The sequence below is a fragment of the Cavia porcellus genome, unplaced genomic scaffold (assembly GCF_034190915.1).
Source record: "Cavia porcellus strain 051 isolate PalLab524CR breed Dunkin Hartley unplaced genomic scaffold, mCavPor4.1 scaffold_2, whole genome shotgun sequence".
NCBI lineage: Eukaryota > Metazoa > Chordata > Mammalia > Rodentia > Caviidae > Cavia > Cavia porcellus.
This window is the reverse complement of record NW_026947485.1, coordinates 75,579,621-75,602,514: the sequence shown is the minus strand read 5'-3', so window position 1 is coordinate 75,602,514 and position 22,894 is coordinate 75,579,621. Positions and strand designations below refer to the sequence as shown.

Below are 22,894 nucleotides of genomic sequence, written 5' to 3'. Positions count from 1 at the left end.
GCAAAGTATTTTGTACAAAAGCTGCAATGAAACTGTAGGCTATGATTTCAAGTCTTTGCTTATGTGTAGATACTTGACAGGGGCTTATAAAATAGCAGTTAGTCTACTTTCTGTCAAGTTATTGCCTAAACCTAAATGGAAGTATAAGATTTTCTAGTTAAACTCATTTTTAGATAAACAGCATTTTTAGATAGGCAGGATGATATATGCCTATAACCCCAGAACTCTGGGAGGCTGAGGCAGGAGGATTCAAGTTCAAACCTAGCCTGAGAAACTTAACAAGACCCTATTTCAGAAGGGCTAGAAATGTAGCTCAGTATGAAAGCTGTGGGTTCAATCTTGAGAACCACAAAAGCAACAACAAAAAACCAAGCAAACAGCATTTTCTGTTTGGATTTATCTATTACAAGTGGACATTTAAGTGAAATATGCATCAAAACTGTTAAAAATTAATTAAAAAATACACACTTTATGATTTTTAACATATTGTTCTGAGATGTGACCTTATTATATATGTGCCACTGAACCCAGATTAAGCTACTCCTAATAGAGAGTCAGTCACTTTGAAAAATTAAATGTCTTAAGTTTTAAAGCATCCAAAAGTTTCTTATATAGTTGGTGAACCTAAAAGGACACTTTGTAAGAAGGAAATGTGAGAATAGCTATTTTTATGTAATTAAAATCTGAAATATTTTAACTTCTGATCTAAGAATTCTAGAAATTTATTGTGCAGACTGCTTGCACAAGTAGACAGATAGAAATGAACAAACACATTACATTACTGTATTTAAATCACAAAAAAATGTTACTCATAATGGGTCCAAAGTGCTATATGTATTACAAGTTATTAGAAATACTATAGTTATTAGTTCAGTGGCATAAGCACCTGCCTGGCAAGTATAAGATCCTGAGTTCAATTTCTGGTACCAAAACCAAAATGAAACAAAATAAAATAACAACAAACCTCACGCTAAAAAGACAAATTGCAAATAATGTGAATAGTATGATCCCATTTTAAAACAATAATTGTTAGTATATGCATAAACTAGGGAAAAGATAATGTAAAGGCCATGTGAGAATATTATAAATAAATGATGATTATGTTCTAATTAGGAAAGTAAGTATAGTTCTATGTATAATACCGCTTAGCCTGATTGTAGCTTAACTTTGAAGGCAAATGTTTCTTCTAAAGACCAAAAAAAAAAAAAAAAAAAAAAAAAAACCACAAAAAAACAAAACAGCTGAATGGGAGAGAAGATGAGAAGAAACAGGCAACTACTGGCTCACTTGGTATCTAGGAATTGTGCTATCTTATGAATACAGTGTACTGTTGCCAAGTTAGGATGGGTATGCTATACTCCAACAAACAGAACATTTAGTATAAATAACCTTTGTCCATACAGTATGTTTGCAGGTTATGATTACTCCTCCCTTGCCAGTTAATTTCTATTAAGTTCTCTCCTAACTGAAGCACGTACATTCACTCCATCAAGAGCGACACCTGTTTAAAATAACATTACATATTACCTACCCGTTGTCCAGAAGAAAAAGAATGGGAACAACTAACTTCACCAACGAGATGAAGAAGAATGTAGGTCAGGTAATATGCCTATTAGAGAAATAAATAAAATTAATATCCACGAAAATTAGTTGGAACAGATGTAATTTCAATTTATTCAGCAGGAAAGTACTATAGGAAAGATAAAGGATTTAATTTAACCCAGCTAGTAAAGAAAGAGAAGCCAGGCCTTTAAGCCAGGCTTTCTGATTTTACATCAAGAGGATTCATTTTATCACATGACTGCCCTAGTACAGGGCTACAAAAAATATTCTCAGTATTAAAATTACCAGCAACCACCCTTTTACCTAAATTACCAACTCTCACATTTAATGAATTACTTTACAACAGTAATAAGTAAAGATACCTGCTTTTCAAGTTCCAAGTGAAGACTATCATCAATAGTGCCATCTGGTTGCTCAGCCCTTTTCTTCAAGACCATTTTCTTTAACAAATCAGACGGTTTCATTTGCACGAGATAGTGATGGAGGACTGATATCTACCAAAGACAGAGGAAGCACTGAGCGACCCTTGGCAGCACAACCAGCTTTCCTCAGGCTACTTTTCACCTCTGGGTGCACTGTTCGCTTTGCCTTCTCTAATTATGCCCCTGTGGCCTTCTTTAAGAGTCCAGTGATAGTCATTTCTTCTTGATAAGTCTTCAATTGCTTAAGAAGGGGCTTGAGTTAAAGATTTAGTGCTTGAACCTTGGGATATCAGCAGTTAAGATACCAAATACAGTCCATAAGGAATGGTTTCTCTGTGAAATTACTTGAAAGTTGGCAAAGCTGAATTTCCCCAAGGATAGAAGTCACTGAATTCTGAAAAACAGCACTTAACAAGAAGCTATGTGAAAAACACAAAACACACCAAACCAAAAAACACATCTAGGGTGAGTAATCTGAGGGCTAATTATTCATGCAGTTCTATTTTACATGGGTGCAAATAGAAAAATACTAAATAGAAGTCACCAGGCACATGGTATAAATCCTATCCTGGGTCCCTTTTGGAGGTAGGGAAAGGAGTGGGAGCTACTTGTTAACCCTGGTTGCTCAGAAGTGATACTTATATTTGGAATCAAATCTACTTCAACCTAACTAAGGTTTGGGAACTGGCTGTCTCCATCACTCTGGCCCCCATGGCACCTTGCGCACATCTCTACTGCTCCTTTCACAACGCTAACCTATGATGGTTGGTTTACTGTTCCAACCACTACCTTCTGTCTTCTGTGAGACTCTAATTCACTTGTATACCTCAGGACCTGGCAGAGTTCCTTGTACTGAAACGTAGCTCAAACAAGGACAACACAGAAGCACCCACACTGGGCTCTATGGTGAGTTTTCTAAAGGAGCTCCACTAGTGCTGTCAATGTAAAACACCTTGAGATTCAGAACTGGGTCTCCACGAGGCATGTTCATACACAGCTGTGTATCCCTGATGTACACTCAACTGAACACGTGCTGGAGGGAAATCATGTGTAAGCTCTGTCATCTAAAAAAATCACTTAATACTAAAACAGGCACGAGGTGCAATGAGTGTGTAATGGTTTTGCAATTTTTTTGGGTGGTACTGTGGATTAAACCTATGGGCACACCTAACACTGAGCTACAAACCTAGCCCTTTTTATTTTTTCTTTGGAGACAAGGCCTTTCTAGGTCAGCCTGCTGGGACCGAAACTTGCAATCTTGCCTCTGCCTTCTAAATGTATTAATTCCACAATTTCTAATCTTTGCTAGTTTTGGTAAGTTGAGCAAATTCAATAAATAATGTCACAGCATATCATAGTACATTATGATTTTCCCAATGGTTTATTTATACATTAACTCAGTTGGTCCACAACAACTGTACATGGTAGAGTCTATAACATCATCTCTACTATATTTTACAAATGAGGAAACAGGATCTTGTTAGGAAGTGCTATACTAAAGATTTTTTTTTTTTGTCTTCTTGAGACGGAGTCTCACTATGCAGTTTAGGCTGGTCTTTAGCTCACTTTGTAGCCCAAGCTGGTCTTGAACTCACAGCAATCCCCCTGCCTCAGCCTCCTGAGTGCTGGGATTACAGGCATGTACCACCACACCTAGCTGCCATGCTAAAGATTACATGAGTAGTAATTCTTGAGAGTTGAGATCTAACTCTTGAATTTGTGATTTAAAATCCATCGATCTCCCCCATACCTCACTACCTCTCTTGTTTATCTATTGAAAAGTACTTATACCTGAAGATTACTTGTATTAGGGACATCTCCATGTTTCTCATCCAGAAGCTTTGAAATAATCACTAGACTGAGGCACTGTCTCAATTGCCTGGAATTAGAATTTAAAAGTATTAAGAAAAAATTTTCATCAATACCACTTGAGAAGCAAACGTAAGATCCCAAAGCAGCTCCAGGTCTAACTGGAAATACAGGCAACAGTAGAGGATGCTGTACAAGAATACATAAACTGTTAAGGAAGAGTAAAATCTTCCCTTCTTCTTTTGCCGTGTGTTGGGGATCAGACCCAGAGATTCATACATGCTAAGCAAGCGCTCTGCCATAAAGCTCATTCTCAGCCATTTTACAAATAAATTGCAAGAGCAATGGATGGTCATCCCAGGATTCAAGAAGCAGGAGGACCACAAGTCAAAGGCTAACCTGGGCTACCAAGCAAGTTCAAGGATAGCCTGGACTATATGTGGAGAACTTGCCCTTTTTTTTGAGAAACAGTCACTAATTTGCCCAGCCTAGACTTAGAAGTTGTAGTGGCTGGGGATTTAGCCCAGCAGCATAAGGGCCTACCTGGCAAGTTCGAGGCTGTGAGTACCCCCCACCCCAAAAAAGCTCTAATACTACCTCAGTCTTCCGAGTAGCTTGGAATTATAAGCAGGTACCAAAAAGGGAGTTTAGAATAGTAAATCTCTGAAAATTTCAATTCATTTATTTTTTAAAATCTATTTAAGAGAGGGTTTGACTATGCAGTCCAGGCTGGCCTTAAATTCATTTTGTAGCCCAGACTGGCCTCCAACTCACAACAATCCTCCTGCCTCAGCCTCCTGGAGTCCCCAGCTAATGCATTCACGGGGTGGGGGTGGGATAATACCAGCAATCAAACTCAGTATCTCACACTTGCCAGGCAGGCATTGTACCACTGAGCTAAATCCCCAGCTAAATCCATTAATTTTTATGGTTAGTGTCATCTATATTGTTCTCAAATAAATTAAAGATAGAAATCAAGAATACTGCAGAGTGATCTGAATTAAGAAATAGAATCAGGCTATCAATGTCCTTTACCCTCAACTCAATATAAAAGGCTCTGACCTAAGATTCAAAGAGTGAAGAATGGAAATTAAAAAAAAAAAAAAAACAACTTAACAGCAGTTCTTAAAAAGATTTTAAGCTTAAAAACTTAAAAACACCTAAAACTGCTTAATGCTTAATTCCCATTTTTAAATACCTTCCGCGTGCTGTCCAGTTAGGGACGAGCTGCACCAACCACAAAAGATTGTGAGGGTGACTGGAGAGGTTGTTTATGCCCAAACAGAGTTCAGGCATCTGAAAGAAAAGACAAAGAACACTCAGGACTCCTTCCCAAACAGGCCAGCAAAATCAAGTCTGTAATCTTTCTTGCATTATTAGGGACATTTGCATTCATTTACTGAACAGCATGGAGTCTAAAATATGTAAAATATACAACGAGATTCTGTTCTATCTAAAATTACCTTGTACCAAATTTATATGCTCATTAGAATGCCACAAACACTACTGGCAAATGTGTGCAATGAGAGCTTCTCAAGATCATCTCCATTCCTAATGTGGGATTTCTTGTACTTACTTTTTTTTTGGTATTGGTATCCGAGCTCATCACCTCACTCATGCCAGGCAGGTACTTGTTTCACTGAGCTAAATCCCCAGCCCCTCTTGCACTTATTTTATTTATTTTTGGCTTTTTGAGACAAACCTCAAACTTGTGGTACTCCTCCGCCTCAGCCAGTATGTGCCAACCATGCTCAGCACAGCTGGCCTCTAGCACTTATAGCAGACCTGCAATGCACAAGGCATTGTGGCATGAAGAGCCACCGTTTTAGGAAAGAGCACCACTAATTTAACAGTTCCAGCAGTCCTTTTCTCACTCCCTTCTTCACCAATCAAAGGTTGTAACTGAGATCAGAGTGACTTTAATTCTGTATGCAAGTAGGAGATGGAATTGTGGTGTACAGAAAAAACAGCACTGAGAGTGTGAGTAGTATTTATTACCTTTGCGTTCCAGTCTCGGATATTTTTCATCAGGTTTATCAGAAGGCTCTGGAAGTCTACGAGAGGGATCTGCTTCAGCTGTTTCTCTAAACTCATTTTAAACAACATGAAGATCAGCAGCATTGTCTCACGGTCTTGGTACCCTTCTGGGTGTATGGACGTACACAAGCCCAGGAACTTTTGACAGAAAGGCACAAAGAATGTTAAGAAAATATGTTTCACTTCAAGAATTTTAAAGTTATTTTTGACAAAAGATACCAGTATCAGATGCCTGGAAAAGACCAGAAATACTCATGCTAGTAGATGAATTAAGCAGTACTTTTGTTGGTTTTCTACTTTTAAGACTAATGATTCACTATCATTGATTTGATACAGCCACTAAAACAGTTTTTCACTTTTTTTTTTTTTTTTTTGAGGCAAGGTCTTGCTATGCAGTTCAAGTCTTGAACTTGCTATATAACCCAGGCTGCTTCTACTTGAAATGGTGACCATCTGCCTCAGCTTCCTAAATGCTGGGATTACACATGTGCACCACCACACCTGGCATTGTTCCTGATTCCTGATTATAAAAATTATACTGTAAGTAATATTTTTATCCTTCATAAATGATACTTCTTTTTTTTTGTACTGAGGATCGAACTCACGACTTCACACTTGCCAGGCAGGCACTTATGCCACTGAGCTAAATCGCTCGCAATCCATGATAATTCTGAAACATTATTGGTTTCAAAAGTACTTTAATGATAAAACTCTGACCTAAAGTTCCCCTTTCACTCCTCATGAAAAATAAAAACAGCAAGCTATCCTGACTTTCCTTATAATAGCCCACCTATGTCCTCCAGGGCATTCTTTTATCCTGTGGTTTCCTCTTCTACTCAGTCCAAGCTCACTGCAGAGCCAGTTTCTCTCTCACTCTTCACTTTTAGTTTTTCAAATAAACTTTATCACACAAAACAAAGCAGTAAAAGCCTTAAAGGATTATTGCTAAGAACTTCACTTAGTAAAAAACTAGTAAATCCATCTGGTAGAAAACTAGTTTTTAAATACCATTAACAAAAAAACTAAAATTATTCTGTACCAAAGATAAATGAAGTTTTAACCTACCTTAACTACATTTAATATATTAGTTTCGGGAAGAGCTGAAAAAATTGGTTTGGAAGATGAGTCTTCACTTTCTGTTCCTCCTAGTGTCATCTGTGTTCCAGAACTATTGAGAAGTGAATAAAGCAAATGAAATTAGGCATAAAATAATCACTTAAGAAATAACGAACAACTAACTTTGGGGGCTCTGTGCAGGCAGTGAGGAGCCATGGAGGATGGAATCCTGTGCTGGAAAGCACTGGGCTCTTCTACTGAGCTGCAGCATTAGCCCTGGCCTTATTTATGTTTTTTTTTTTTTTTTTTTTTTTTTTAAACAAAGTCTGTGTTGTTCAGGCTGGCCTTGAAATTTAAATGTTCCTGCCTCAGCTTCTTGAGTAGCGGATTATGGGACTGTGCCTTATTTATGTTTTTTTTTTTTTTTTAAACAAAGTCTGTGTTGTTCAGGCTGGCCTTGAAATTTAAATGTTCCTGCCTCAGCTTCTTGAGTAGCAGATTATAGGACTGTATCACCATGCCAAGCTTTACAAATATTTTTTAATAACTGCTTTATTAAAGAGTAACATATATAATAAAAGGAACATACCGATTTTAAATACTGGTAAGCATGTATACTAATGTATTAATTACTCAAATCAAGAAATGACATTTCCAACACATTCCAAAATTCTTCCAAGTCCATTTGCTACTCCCCTACAAGGCAGACACTCCTCTGTCCTCTGCCCCTGTGAACTCCTTTTCCGATACAGCAGCTCCTTGTAAGACACTGTTCTCAGTGTTCTTGGGTTTAGAAAGCTGCATACAAGGTGGCTGACGACAACTACTCACAGTTAAGTGGCCAAAAGAAACTACCATAGCAGCATAAACAATTCTAAGTAACCCAACTGTAGCTCAGGATATCAATAAACCTTCATGGAGGAAGAGATGCATGGACTTGGCTTTCAAAAATCAAGAGCTTTTAAATTTAAAAAGGAAATTTACAGGGACGAAGGAAACCAAAACATAACTAGGTGCACTGTGAAGAGCTGCCTTCCCAGACTGGTGAGCTTCCAGGGGCCCCCATGTCTCCATGGTAACTACAGTGCACGCACTGCACCCTTATTTTCATACCTGCCTGTCTAGTGACTGGCTGGGTTTATGACCAAGGAGCAATGTTTAGATTTAGAACCCATATATACGTTTTTTTTTGGTTCAGTTCTGTCTACCTTCTGTTGTTTATAGATCCTAAATGTTTTTTTTTTTTTTTTGCACAGTACATCTTGTTTATATAGTACCGCAGTTTTATGTTGTTATACATTACAGTACTGTACGTAAGAGTAATGCAAATAGGGGCTGGGGATTTAGCTCAGTGGCATAAGCGCCTGCCTTGCAAGCAGGCAGTCGTGAGTTCGATCCCCGGTACCGATAAAAAGGAAAAAGACAAAAAAAAAAAAAGAGTAATGCAAATAAAAGCAAAGCAATCAAGTTAGAGTTGCTTTGATCATTTCTTTGTTCTGAATATTGTAACATGCATCCTATGCATATATAATTCCTCATTTAGCGACCAATTATTGACTAGTGGTAGGAACACACCTTATTTGATAAATGAGGAACCTCTGCATAAGAAACACATTTGGTTCTACACACACACACACACACACACACACACACACACACCTGCCTCAATTTCTGATCAACAAAGGTGTTATTCACAGTAACATCCCTCCAGCCTTACTGGGTCTGTGCTAACTGGTTAAGTAACCAACTTGCAATTAGAGGGCAGTCCCACCTGGAGGGACCAGAGATTAAGTTAATGCTTTCATCAGTCATCTTTGTGTAATGGAGCCTTCTTCATAAAAGCCCAAGCATCTGGACAGCTGCTGGACCAAGGAAGGACCACATGAGTTGATGGAGAGTGGGATACCTGGAGAAGGAACCAATGTTGTTGGCACACCCGTCTCCAAATCCTGCCCTAAGGTCTTTTCCATTTGGCTATTCCTTATGCTATATCCTTTACAGTGAACTGGTAACTGTAAATAATTTGCTTTTTCCAAGTTCTGTGAATCATTCTAAGAAATCATCAAACCTTAGTCAGGGATGGTGGGTTTCCTAATTGACACTTGTGGTCACAAGTAAAGAAGATGTCTGTGTTTGTAACTGGCACGGGAAGTGGGGTACTCTGGGGAAATGCAGCCCTTCACCTGTGGAGTCTGTGCTAACTCTGTAGTCTTGGACTTTAATCAAGTCATAGGACATCTAGTTGGGGTCTACAAAGAGAACTAGAGATCTATAATATGTGCAAGCTCACGTATTTGGTAACAGAAATGTGAATGTAGAGAAAAAAAAATTTTTTTTGGTACCAAGGATCGAACTCACAATGTAGTGCTTGCCAGGCAGCCGCTTACACCACTGAGCTAACTCCCCGGCCCTGAGAAAGTAGCTTTTAAAAAATCATTTACCATGCCCTCCCTCTCTGGTCCTGTTTTGTTTTTTTTTTTTTTTTTCTTTTTTCTTTTTCTTGCTATGTAGCCTCGGTTGGCTTTGAACTCAAAGCAATCCTCCTGCCTCAGCCTTCTGAGTGCTGAGACTACAGGTATGTACTACCATGCTTGGCCTTCAGGTCTACTTTTAACAAATGGTAGGATACTATTCTTGTCTTACTTTGTTCACTTAGCAATGTACCTTGAAGAAATTTCCATAACTCTACATGAGTTAACTTTCTTATTTGAGACCCACCTGGGCTACACAGTGAGTTCCAGACCAGCCTGAATTGCACATTGAGACCCTGTCTCAAAAAAATTAAAAAATAAAAATACCTGCTTAGCTGGACACAACAGCATATGCCTATAATCCCAGCACTTGAGAGGCTGAGGCAGGAGGATTGCCACAAGTTCAAGGCAGCCTAAACTAGATAGCAAGTTCAAGGCCAGCCTGAACTGCAAACTGAAGCCCTGTCTTAAAAAAAAAGAAAACAAAAATGCTGCTTAGTAGGCCTGAGGTAGGACAGAATAAATAAGAGACAGGTTCAGAGGAAACAAGAACACTGTAACTAAAAAGAAAAACTTTTTTTTTTTTTTTTGGTACCAGGAATTGTGCTTACCACTGAGCTAAATCCCAGGCCTCTATAATTAGAAACCATCAAGGTCATGAGTTCGATCTCTGGTACCAAAAAAAAAGAAAAGAAAAACTAAACTAAAAACTGTACTTGAAAAACCACAACTTCTAGGACTTTGTTAAAGTCACCCAAGACAGTTCTATGCCAACATTTCTTAACTAGATTTATACTCACTCCTTGTGAGACCTATCACTAAAAGGCCATAAATTGACTCAATTTAGAAAATAAACAAAAGGCTGAGTGAATCCAGAGAATGTTTAAATTAATTATCAAAAATCAAACAAAAAGCACACCCATGCTTTGGAAGGTGCTGGTGTCCTTCTGAAGGAGGAGGATAAGTGGCCTCTCCTCAAGAAAAGTACCATTGATTCTAGTTCCAAACTGCAATGCATCTCAGTTTTTCTCAGTGCCCACACTCCTTTCAAGAGTCCTATAATATCTATTTCAGCTTGACAAGTTCTGACTGTGTCTCTTTCTGATTGAGTCTTGAAAACTTTCCATGACAGACACTAGCAAAACTGCTTGGAGGGGTGGGTTAAGTTTCGGAAACTCAAAGTCCAGTGACAGTCCTTTGTGCCCCTTCCGGGCTGCCTAACTCTGTGCAAGTTACTTAACCTTTCTATTAAGGGATTGGCTTATTTAAAAATGAGAGATACCACAAAAACATGTAGTTATCATGCAGTGAGGTACTGTGCCAAGCCTTAGAAGAGTGTCTCACAAATAGGAAGCACTACATAAAGGTGAGAAGTCATGATGTGTAGGAGCCGCCTGCAGACCAACGTGGTTACAACAGAAGGCTGAGAACAAAATAGAAAACAGCTCAGAATGAAACTGTAAATCCTAAACTATAGGAGTGCAAAGGGGCAAGAAGTTATTCCTACAACATTGTGAAGGTGAAGAGATTTGCTAGGCTAAGAACGAAAGGATCTGAATTAGATGATACTGGGAATGAAAAGGAAGGAAAAATTACATGACAGAAGGATACACAAAAATCATCAGTATTCTTATAGACCAACAACTAACAATGAGCCCATAAGAAAGACATTAGGAAACCAAACTCAACATAGTAGCTTAAAAAATATTAAATACTTAGGAATCGACCTAATCAAGAAAGTAGATCTTTTTTTCGAGACAGGGTCTTACTATGTAGGCTGCCACTGAACTCACTGTGTAGCCCTAGCTGCCACTGAACTCATGGCAATCTTCCTGCCTTAGTTTCCCCAGTGCTGGGATTACAGGCATGTGCCATTGCATTTAGCTAACCTATGCTTATGCCTGAAAGTGCTTGGGATTGTTTCTGCATCCTGTACTCCCCCTCCCCCCAAGAGAGGGTCTCAATACGTAATCCAGGCTGGTTTTAAACTAACTGTGGAGCCCAGGCTGCCCTTGCACTTGTGGCAATCTACCTGTCTCAGCCTCCCTAGTGCTAGAATTACAAATGTGCACACCACACCAGATCTCTGTATCCTCTTTTCTGTTCCACCGATCTGCTTGTCTGTCTTTATGGCAGCACCACGCTGTTTTTGTCCTTGCAGCTTTGTAACAGAACTTGAAATCAAGGATTTGTGATGCTGAGTTTGAGGCCAGCCCAAGCTATATGAGTTCAAAGCCAGTCTGCACTGTGCCTAATGAGACCCTGTGTCAAAAAACCTAAGCCAAACAAACAAAAGCAAAGGCTAGAGAAAAGACAAGTCTCTTCAACAAAAGATACAGGGAAAACTGTTGTCTACATGCAGAATACATCTATATTCATCTCTCTCACCCTCTACTAAAATAGATCAAAGACCCAGATATTAAAACAGAACACTAAATCTGCTGGAAGGCAAAACAGGTCAAAATCTTTGAAGACACAGGTACAGGCAAGCATTTCCCAAACAGAATTAAAAAAAAAAAAAAACCCACTAAAAATCAAGAAATGGGTTCATATCCCATTAAAATGCTTCCATACAACCAGCAGAGTGAAGAGACAACCTACAGAATGGGGAAACCACCTAGCTATTCCTGGGCTAGAAGACTTAAACACAGCGGCACCTCGGTTCATAAACTTAATCTGTTCTACAATTCTGGAACAGACAGGCACAACTATGTGGGAAACACAGCTGTGGTCATGTCTCCCACTCAATGCACACTCTGCAAAACAAACTTCTGCCAAACACTTGTTAGTGAACCAAACTATTTGCCAAAAAAAGTGCTCCTAAACTGAGGTACACTGTATCTAGAATATATAAAGAACTCAAAAGAAAAAGAGATTCCTCCAAATAAAAGACCCAATTTTAAAACGCAAGCCACTGAAATGAGCAGACAGTTCTCAGAAGAAATACAAATGACTAACAAGTACATGAAAAAATGCTCAGTATCTTTCACCATTAGAGAAATGCAAATCAAAAAAACACTGAGATTCCATCTTACTTCAGTAAGAATGGTTATCATCACAAACTCAGTAACAAATGTTGGCAATGCTACAGGGAAAGAAAGGAACCCCTGACAGTGCCAAGCCTTAGAAGAGGCTAGTGGAGTCCAAAGCCTTAGAAGAGTTCTGGTAGGAGTCCAAAGGAAATTGGTATGAAGATTCCTCAAAAGATTAAAAATAGAAATTTCATTTATTCTAGCTATATCTCTTTTGGGTATCTTCACAAAAGAGCAAGACATCATACTACAGTGACATATGCATACTCACGCTTATAGCAGTGCAATTCACAACAGATAAATTCTGTAAATGGTCCATATGTCCATCAGCAGATGAGTAGATAAAGTGTTATAGATATATACACAATGGAGTATTAGGTCATAAAGGATAAACCTGAGGTCTTTGCAGGAAAATAGATGTATCTTGAGATTATAATGCTAAGTGAAATAAATTTGATACAGAAGGCTAAATACTATATTGTAAAGTTTCTCTTACCTGAGAAACCCAAAGTATAAATAACTTAAGGAACAAAATAATAGGTAACAGGAAACAGAGGCAGATCTTTTACAGACAGGAAGTGGTCTAGGGATGGAGGAAAAGAGGTGAAGAAGAGGAAATAAAGTGAATTACGATGCCATACGTATCATGTACTACAAACATACTAGTTAAAAATGCTATGAGTGGGGCTGGGGATTTAGCTCAGTGGCATAAGCGCCTGCCTTGCAAGCAGGCAGTCGTGAGCTCAAGCCCCGGTACCGATAAAAAAAAAAAAAGACAAAAAAAAAAAAAAAAGCTATGAGTTATGCTATGCTATGGGGTACGAACACAGGATTTGAGAACTGATGAAATAATAGAACCGAAACACATTAGGGCGTATTTTAGGACTCAAATTTAAAGTCTGTGTCATCTAACAGACTAATGGTCAAGAAAAGAACTGTACCACTACCCCTTAGTATTCCTATGTGAATACTTAATAATCCATAAATGTCTTCACTTCAAATCTACATGATATGCAGTTTGCTGTAATGAATACAAATATACATCCCAGCGAAATAAATGTGTTACACGCCAGTCTTGGTCACGAGTGAGCTGTGAGGTCTCAACAGTCCCCAGGTGCATGCCTGCATTGTCTAGATAGGAACTGCATCACACTGCAACTGCTCCTTCACCATCCACTCCTGTCACTCAGGCAAGTCTCACTCACCACTACCCGGCCAGAGTGACTGCAGCTACAACCACCTGTTTAGCTCTTACACCTGACCAAGGGACTCCTCAACTGGCTAAGTAACCAATACAAACTATTTTATTCTGCTAAATATTATTTGCATTTATTAGGTATTAACATAATCATTATATGCTTTTACCATTTATGTCTACTGCTGTACATGCCCACTAGTGAAAATGAATTCAAAATATGCTTCCTACAACACATAAAATCACCATTAGTGAATTCATTAAAGTAGGTGGTATTTTATGGGCTAACTTTAATAATTCACAGGTATTTTAAGAGTGTCCTCACAATATGCAGGGAAAATGCATGGGGCTTTTGGATGGGCTGTGAAGGCACTTTTTTCTATTTAGAGTTTATGGACCACAGGCTCTAACAATCTGCTATTCAATAAAATTTCAGGGGGCAATTTACATCTGAGTAACAAGTGGTCTACCAGTCACAAGTTATGCCTTATAACTGGATGTCCTCCCCCAAACCCTCCTGCGATCAAAGGCACAGATTTTGAAAGGTAAGTGGATTATGCAGCAGCAGTCATGGGGTCACTGGAGGTGATGCTAAGAGGCAGGGCCTCTGCCAAGGTGAAGGTGGGTTGGTGGCATATGCCTGGAAGGCCGCATTGCCTTCTTCCCTCCTTCTGCTCCCTGTCTGCAGGAAGCAGCTTTCCTCTGCCCAGGCTCTTTCACCACTGATCATGCAAAGACCGAAACTTTTAAAATAGACCAACACAAACCTCTCCTCAAGTTGTGGGTATGAAGTATTGTGCCCCAGTGATGGGGAAAGTGACTATGACAGAGCGCTACACAGAGTGAAAACAGGAGGAGAAACGAAGAGTTTTGGACATATCAAGTTAGTAAAACTTGCCTCTTTCTCATAGGTGAAGATAAATATATTCTAATCGTCAAGAATTTACCTACTTTTCTGTGATCAATTTGCTCCCTTCCTTTGGCCATTTTTCTACTAGGTCACCGATCTTTGTCTTACTGACTTGACATTAAGCCTTTGTCTATTACCCCCTTTCACACATTTGTTTCTTGCCTTCTGTGTTTTTTCCCCCTCGTTGTTTACAATGATTATGGTCATACTGATTTTTTAAAATGTGGCCAACTAAGTTAATATTCCCTTTAATGGAAGCTGTTAGTAAGTAGACAAAATCATCTTCTAGGATCATATACAAAACCATGCCAGTTTCTTCTATTACTTTTGTTTTACTCTATACATTTAAATCTTTGATCTATAATTTAAAAGTATAAATCAAAAAAATTTTCTCATATAGCTACTTGTTTTTTGTTTCTTTTTTTTTTTAATCGGTACTGGGGATCGAACTCATGACTGCCTGCTTGCAAGGCAGGTGCTTATGTCACTGAGCTAAATCCCCACCCCCTACTTGGTTTTCTTAATGCTGGATAACACCAGACACCAAGTAGCTCACTCTTTCCTCACTTCTGATGTACTATTATTAAATTCTTGCACATATGTGGGTCTACTTTGGACTTCTGTGCTTTGCTCCATTGATGAACTTTGCATTCTCCCACTCGAAGCATTCTATTTATCTATGAGGTGAGTCCTGCCTCATAGATTTCCTGGACATTGTTTTTTTTGTATCACTTCAGAATCATTAGCATGGCCCCAATTCCCTTCCAACTCCCCCAAATCCTGCTGGCATTTATATTATTAGGATTTTGTCATATAAAGCTGCATTTTCCTAGCTGAAAGCATGGTAGGCATCCCATTTAATAAGGTTGTTTCTGTTCCTTCATACACACACATTTGTAATTAAAGTTATAGACCTGGTAGGTATCTGTAGTTACTGGCTTCTCTTAGGATTTTATAGCCTGGCACATGTACCAAATTCCCTCCCTTCTCAGTTTTCAATTGATTCTTATGCTTCTGTGTATAGGTTAAATATATTAGATAAACAATCTTTCACCAAATTCTAATTTTTCTGTCTTCTTTTCATCTTGTCTAATTACCTTGGGTGACACCAGAAAAACAATGTTAAATAACAATGACCTTACTTTTTTTTTTAACCTTGGTACTGGGGAGTAAACCCAGGGCCTTTGCACTAAGCTACAACCCCAGTCCTTTAAAAATTTCTAAGTTCTGAGACAGAGTGTTCACATTCCCTAGGATAGGATTAAACGTTTGATTCTCCTGCCTCAACTTCCTAGGGTGCTGGGATTACAGATTTACCTACCATGCTATTAAGCAAAACAAAACAAAAAAACTCTTGATGGCAATGTTTCTGTACTTCCCTGTTAAACATGATGGTGGCTTTTAGATTTAAGACAGATGTTAAGAATGTATCTATTAGGGGCTAGGGATTTAGCTCAGCGGCATGAGCACCTGCCTTGCAAGCAGGCAGTCGTGAGTTCGATCCCAAGTACCGATAAAAAGGAAAAAGACAAAAAACAAAAACAAAAACAAAAAAAAGAATGTATCTATTTCAAGACTGATCTCAACTCTGAGAGACTTTTTAAAAAATCAAGAATCAACAATGTAAGCCGAGGATTTAGCTCAGAGGCATAAGCGGCGCCTGCCTGGCAAGTGTGAGGTCGTGAATTCGATCCCCAATACAAAAAAAAAAAAAAGAATGAACAATGAACTTATTAATTTACAATGACTTTGTGTAAGTTGTCTTCAACGATGTTTTTGGTTTTATTTATTTATTTTTTTGGTATCAGGGATCGAACTCACGATTGTGTGTTTGCACAAGGCAGGCACTTATGCCACTGAGCTAAAATCCCCAGCGCCTTCAATGATGTTTTTGGATTCCACTAAGAAAAGAAAACTTACACTAGATAGTCTTCATTAAAGTCTGGCTGAAAATTCTCCAAAGGAAACAAAGATCTAAAGTCGACTCCCATATTGAAGAACACAGCTGCTATGTCCAACAGTGATGGGATCCAGGGCCACACGGGTGAGTCGCTGAAAGTATCTGGTTAATAGAAAAACTGTTATTCCACATCATCAGCCCACACCCCCACATTGGCAAGATGATAATCCACATGTGAAGCATACAGTATTGCAATTATTTATAGAAATCACATGCTAATGATATGTTAACGACACAATCATACTCAGCTCAGGAACTTAATTCTTCCCATGACTCTGGTCACAAACTGAGTTAGAAAGGAGCCAAATCAAATTTCCCCAAAAGGCCAACACTGACCCTCACCAGTGAATGTGCGGTACCACTGCATAGTTGAATTACAAATGAAAAGTAAGTGAATGAAACATTTGTGAATATCTGAGTGATGGCATGTAACTCAGAAAGCAGCAGCACACTTGGAAATAAATGAAGATAGCAAGGGTTAAATGTCAATGACTTTTAACATAGGAAAAATAATATGAGGAATCTTTAGTTGTAACTTCCCAAAAAAATCATCAGGTCACCATAATGTTTCTTTTTTTTGTCTTTTTTGAGACAGGGTCTTACAATGAAGTTCAGGCTGACCTTGGGCTCACTTGGTAGCCCAGGCTGGTCTCGAACTTGCAATGATCCACCTGCCTCAGGCTTCCCAAGTGCTGGGATTACAGGAGTGCGCCACCACGCCCGGCCACCATAATGTTTCTTTTTTTTTTTTTTTTTTGTCTTTTTCCTTTTTATCGGTACCAGGGATCGAACTCACGACTGCCTGCTTGCAAGGCAGGCACTTATGCCACTGAGCTAAATCCCCAGCCCCTCACCATAATGTTTCTATCACTACATTACTATTCTTTTCTACTAGGGACTAAACACAGCATCTTCACACTGAACAACACCTCCTGTCCTCTGAAAACTTTTTGTTACCAAGTCCCTAAGTCCCCAGGCTGGGCTCGAAGCTGCCATCTTCCTGCCTCAGTCTCTCATAATGCTGGATTACAGGTGTGCGCCACCATGCCTGGTTTCTTCTTTTATTATGAGAAACTGTTAGACTGTGTAGCATCAATACAATATTGCTGGCTCTTGTGGCTTTCCTTACAATAGCCTGCTCTGCAACCTCTGGGGCATATTGCTTTTCCCCATTTTACTCAGCCCAAGCTCACTCTGCAGCGCCAGTTTCTCCCTCACACTTCATTTTTACTTTTTCAAATCTACTTTGCTTCCGTTAAATATATAGATAGGTAGCTACTTGCCAACTAGCCAAATAAAACTGCTAAATAAGAACATTAGTAAATTTGCAACTATTTTCACTTACATTGATAAACATCAGGCACTGGTTGCCACTTGTGAGATCTTTTATATCCCTTTTTTCATGACTAGAAAAATGCAGACACTCATTTTGTACTAGAATTTCATTTCATTATTAAAGATGTTTCCCTACGAGAATAGATTCTATATTTCTAAATATATCAATGTTTGTCAGTATGAAAGGTATCATGAGATAGTAATAATACAGGCTATAAATCAGTAAATTTATATACTTACCATTTCTAATTGTTATTTCCATCAATGTACTTAAAATCTGCACCGACACAATACAGTCTGTGTGAACTGACATCATCTGTTCAAAGTACACAAGTGACAGTGTTAGAAAGGGAAATGAGCATACATCATCTGCTAGGCACATATGAAGGTGTTGTTTTATGTGCATCCCATGATCTTATGAGTGTTCCTCATTACATATGTAAGCAAGCACACTCAGGGAAACCAAATACTGTGTCCAACATGACAGATGATACATGAAGAGTCAGAATTTAAATCCAGACCTGCTTCCAAAGTCAGGACTTTCCTACTCTAACATGTTGCTTGCCTTTTAAAACTTTCCTTTATGTGTCAAAACATGCCTTTCTAGGATATATCATAACAAGATAAGATACCAAAAAAATGGTTTTTGGACTTCCGGGAGAACATGGCGGACAGATATCAGCAACTACCGGAGGCTCTCTGAAAGACTCGGCTCAGAAGCCAGGAATGGTGCGGACTAAGGAGACATAAGTCGGTGGAGATATGCTCTGCTGACTCAGGAACGAACTGGGCTGAGAGAAGCCAACTTGGAATGCAGTCCTGGTGCTAAAACAGGAACAGAAAAGACTCGGGGTGGAGGCTGGAACTGCGCCATTGTAAGCCGCGATTTGGGTTTCCCGCCGCGCTGGCTGCCTCTACAGCAGCTCGGCAAGGAGAGAGACGCACGCAAGCTCTGAGAACGGCAATCTGCGAACGGCAGGGAGGTGTGCACTGACTTGAGGTGAGGTGAGTGAGAGAAACTGACACTCTACCACAGTTTGACTCCAGCAGAGGACTTTCTGGGCCCGAGCAGTCCTGCGGGAGCAGGGCGCGGTGGCGACTCCAGTCACACATCCCCCTCTCGGGCGGGATTGGTGAAAAGTGCCTGGCCTGCGTGACGCTGCCGGCGGACCTGGTAGACTGTCCCAACCCAGATCCCGGAGCCTGAAGGTGGCCGGGAGGGGAGACGCGTAGGCTGCCTGGTCCGTAACTCCCTGGTGCGCAGCGGTGAGCGGGAACAACTAACTGACGCAATTCGATCAGGCTGTGGCTGACTGGGAGAGAAGCTGGGCCTCTTATATAAGCTTGCATATATAAGGAACAGAGAAGAAGAGGCAGCATGGGAAGAGGCAGCAACAAGAAAGGCTCCTTGGCCCCCAATTCTGAGAAACAGGCAATAGCAGACACCACACCAATACACATAAGGCACCATATAGAGAGCCTCATAGACCAATTCAGGAATGAAGTTATCAATGACCTGAAACTAGAAGTATGCAGAATAGTTAGAGAAATGCTAAGTACCACCCAAGAAAAAACAGGTGGTGGAATGGAAGAACAGAAAAAAAGGGGAGAATTGTTTGATGGAGAAAACAGAGAAAGCATAGAATACGTGAAGCAGGTTCAAAGGGACTACCAAGATACTAAGAAGTCTATAGAAGACTGGCATAACAGCTTGAAAGAAACTAAGGACAGACTATCTGAACTGGAGGGCAGACTTGTAATATGGGAGAATGAAATGAAAAACTTCTTAAAAATAACAAAGAAACAAACAGCAATAATACAAAGATAAGAAGATGATAAGAGGATCCATAACTTAAGGATTAAGAACATAAAAGAAGAAGTAGGGACACAAACAAGTGAACTACAAAAGCTACTCACAGAAATAATCCAGGAGAATTTTCCTAATTTAGCAAAAGGTAAAGATACTCAGATGTATGAGGCATACAGGACCCCAGCTACCTACAACCCAAACAGAGCAACACCCAGGCATATAATAATAAAAATTCCAGAAATTCAATACAAGAACAGAACATTAAAAGCTGTCAGAGACAAGAAACAGACCACTTACAAGGGAACACCCATCAGAATTACAGCAGATTTCTCTGCACAAACCATCAAATCACGAAGAGCGTGGGGGGAAATAATTCAAGCATTGAAAGATAATAATCTCCAGCCAAAATTGAGATATCCTGCACAACTGTCCCTGGAAATTGATGGAAAAACAAGGTGCTTCCAGGATAAAGAGGAACTGGGGGAATTTGCAACCACCAATTCAACTCTACAGAGAGTATTGCAGGATATTCTAAAAAAAGAAAAATACAAAGAATCCAGAAATAATGGCAGAGAGGCCACAACGAATGGAGCAGAGAACAAAATGAAGAAGACAAACTGACCGCTATGGACAGAAAAAGAGCTTAACAGAAATGAGGCAGAGAAGATTGGATGATAGGAACAGCTATTTTGGAGAAAATGACATCTTAATAGGTAATACAGATTTAGTATCATCTTGTTTTGAAGTCTCATCTAGCTTTTGTCCTTCTGTCTCCAATGGTCTAAATAGGCTGTATCTTATTGGATTTTATTATGTACGATAGTACAAGCAAAAACCTTTTAAAGACAAGGAGATTATACAGAAACCATTGTTCATTTTGTTAGTCGATTCTAAATACTCTGTAATGCTGTCATTCTCTTGAATGGTTTTACATTGTTTTGATATACTTAATGCTACAGTATACGAAGTTGTACTCAAGGATTTCAAAGAAAGAAACAATATGGTAACTACTTTTAGCTTAGGATTATCTGGTGGTGAAACACTATTCTGCTTAAATGGTTATGTTATGATCTGCGCTGTTTCGTTGTTATGCCCTCTTTTATCTCAATCTCCACTCCATTATTTACTTTTTTATCTTTATCCTTTTAATTAAAGGAAAAAAAAATAGCAGGATATATTATAGTAACCCACTTTGACTTTCCATTACCTTGATTTAAAGCCCTGTATTACTCTCACCATCTGGTTTTTAACTGATGTTCCCCTATTCTGTTTTGCTGGATAGTATCAGGTTCGAAAGTTTAGGCATCAGCTGTGAAGATAATGAGATTCATTATGACGCCCATTCTTGTTGACTTTTATCTACTTTTGAAGACCTACAATGTCTCCAATGTTTTGGTTTTGTTGGTTTTATTCTTTACTGTTTTGTTCAATTGTATTATAACTAATGATATAGGCAATTCTATTAGAGATAGCGGGAGGCATTATGGTAACCATTGTTGATCACCTTGTATTATGTTTTTACATTATCTATTATGTCCACCCTTTTGACTTGACCGATTCTGTTCTGTTATGTCACATTTGGTTTTACTCTCTTCCAAAAAAGTAATAAGAACCGTGGGAGCAATGAAACCCAAAATGTGTAATAGTCATGGTACAAAAGAGAGGAAAAGAAAGTGCTCCAAACTATATAACTGCATGTATATTTAAGTGTATAAGATAGAAAATGATATCACAGAGTTTTATTGGATCAATGAACAGAACTGTTTGCAGTATCATTGATGGAATGTCCACTTTACAAGCTTTAATTTTGTGACTTGAACAATTATTTCTAAGATGACAATATGTAATCCATTAACTAGTGATTTCCTACTGTTCATTTTTTTTCTGTAAATCTGTATAACTTGTACCCTTTCCCTGCTTTTTTTTTCTTTTCTCCTTAAATAAAATTAAAAAAAAAAAGAAAAAAAAAAAAAAAAAGGAGTTACCTATCTAAAGACTAAAAAAAAAAAAAAAAAAAAAAATGGTTTTTAGGTTGATCATGTCATAGACAACAAGGCACACACTCGTAAAATTTTTGAAAAGATAAACACAAATCAACATACCAATGCATTTTTTTAAAAAAATGTTTTTGTTTTGTTTTTTTTTTTGAGATGGGATCTTATCATGTTGCCCAGGCTCAAATTCCTGGACTCAAATGATTGTCCTGCCTCAGCCTCCTCAGTAGGTGGAGTACCACCAGAGTAGTGCCATTATGCTCAGGTTACCAACGCATTAAAAAAATAAAAGCACTTTTGTTTTGAGGCAGGGTCTCACTATGTAGTCCACGCTGCCTTGAATGCATGGTGATCCTCCTGCCTAAGCCTCCCAAGGGCTGGGATTATAGGCATGTTCCATCACACTCAGCAAAAAAAGTACTTTTAAAAAGATATTCAGTATTACTACTAATGAGATGCAATGAAAACCAATGATAAATTACCATTAGCTGACTTCAAAATTGGCAAGTATCACAATAGTGATAATACTGTGTTCAAAAGTAACAGAAAAGAGGCAAGCCATCCATCTTTTAACTAGTGTAATTTAATAAAAATTCTGAGGATTTAGCTCAGCGCGCCTGCCTAGCAAGCACAAGGTTGTGAGTTTGATCCCCAGTACAAAACAACAAAAAATCTAAAGCAATTTTCAGTAATACTCTTGCAAAGCACTATACTTACAACTTTCACCTAGTCAGCTTTTTAATATATGAATTTAGATGCAGAGAAAAACTTTAGGGAACAAAATCTCATCTTATTCATCACAGACAATTTATACCTCTATAGAATATAATTTCGTTTTCTCCCCATCCCCCTACCCTCCCTTTAGTGCCTCTTCCCTTCCCCATTTACAAAACTTTGTTTGTATATTTTTCTTTTGCTCTCTTGCTTTTTTAAAAAAACTTTTTCCTTCTTTCCCTCTTTCTTATTCCCCTTCTCACTTGAACATTTTCCTCCTATTTCAAAATACATTTTGGTCCTTATCTACACTTTTAGTCTCTCACACCAGACAAAGGATGCAATATTCACGTATGTGTCTGATTTATTTCACTTCAGAGTCTCAAGGTGCATCCATTTTCCTAGAAATGTCTCCAGACTACCCTTTATGGCAGTCTTACTCCACTGCATAAAAAAACCATATCTTTATCTATTCACCAATTGGTGGGAACGAACCTGGGTTGTTTCTAAGATTTGGCTATTACAAAATGTGTCACTATAAACATGGGCGTGCATATGTCACTATGGTATGATCTACATATCTATA

The 22,894-nt window shown here is 38.7% G+C and overlaps 1 protein-coding gene across 3 annotated transcripts in view; it reads right to left on the bottom strand.

Annotated features, from left to right (window-relative positions):
* Window positions 1-22,894, bottom strand: part of Slf2 (SMC5-SMC6 complex localization factor 2) — a 51,664-nt gene that overhangs the window by 11,538 nt on the left and 17,232 nt on the right. For all 3 annotated transcript variants that reach the window (XM_063244014.1, XM_063244017.1, XM_063244021.1), the window contains 8 exons: window positions 18,031-18,106; window positions 16,416-16,557; window positions 6,897-6,999; window positions 5,793-5,969; window positions 4,993-5,090; window positions 3,777-3,864; window positions 1,926-2,057; window positions 1,532-1,609 (listed from right to left, as the gene is read on the bottom strand). In XM_063244014.1, coding sequence (XP_063100084.1) covers window positions 1,532-1,609; window positions 1,926-2,057; window positions 3,777-3,864; window positions 4,993-5,090; window positions 5,793-5,969; window positions 6,897-6,999; window positions 16,416-16,557; window positions 18,031-18,106 — 894 coding nt within the window. The remainder of the gene's footprint in view (window positions 1-1,531; window positions 1,610-1,925; window positions 2,058-3,776; window positions 3,865-4,992; window positions 5,091-5,792; window positions 5,970-6,896; window positions 7,000-16,415; window positions 16,558-18,030; window positions 18,107-22,894) is intronic.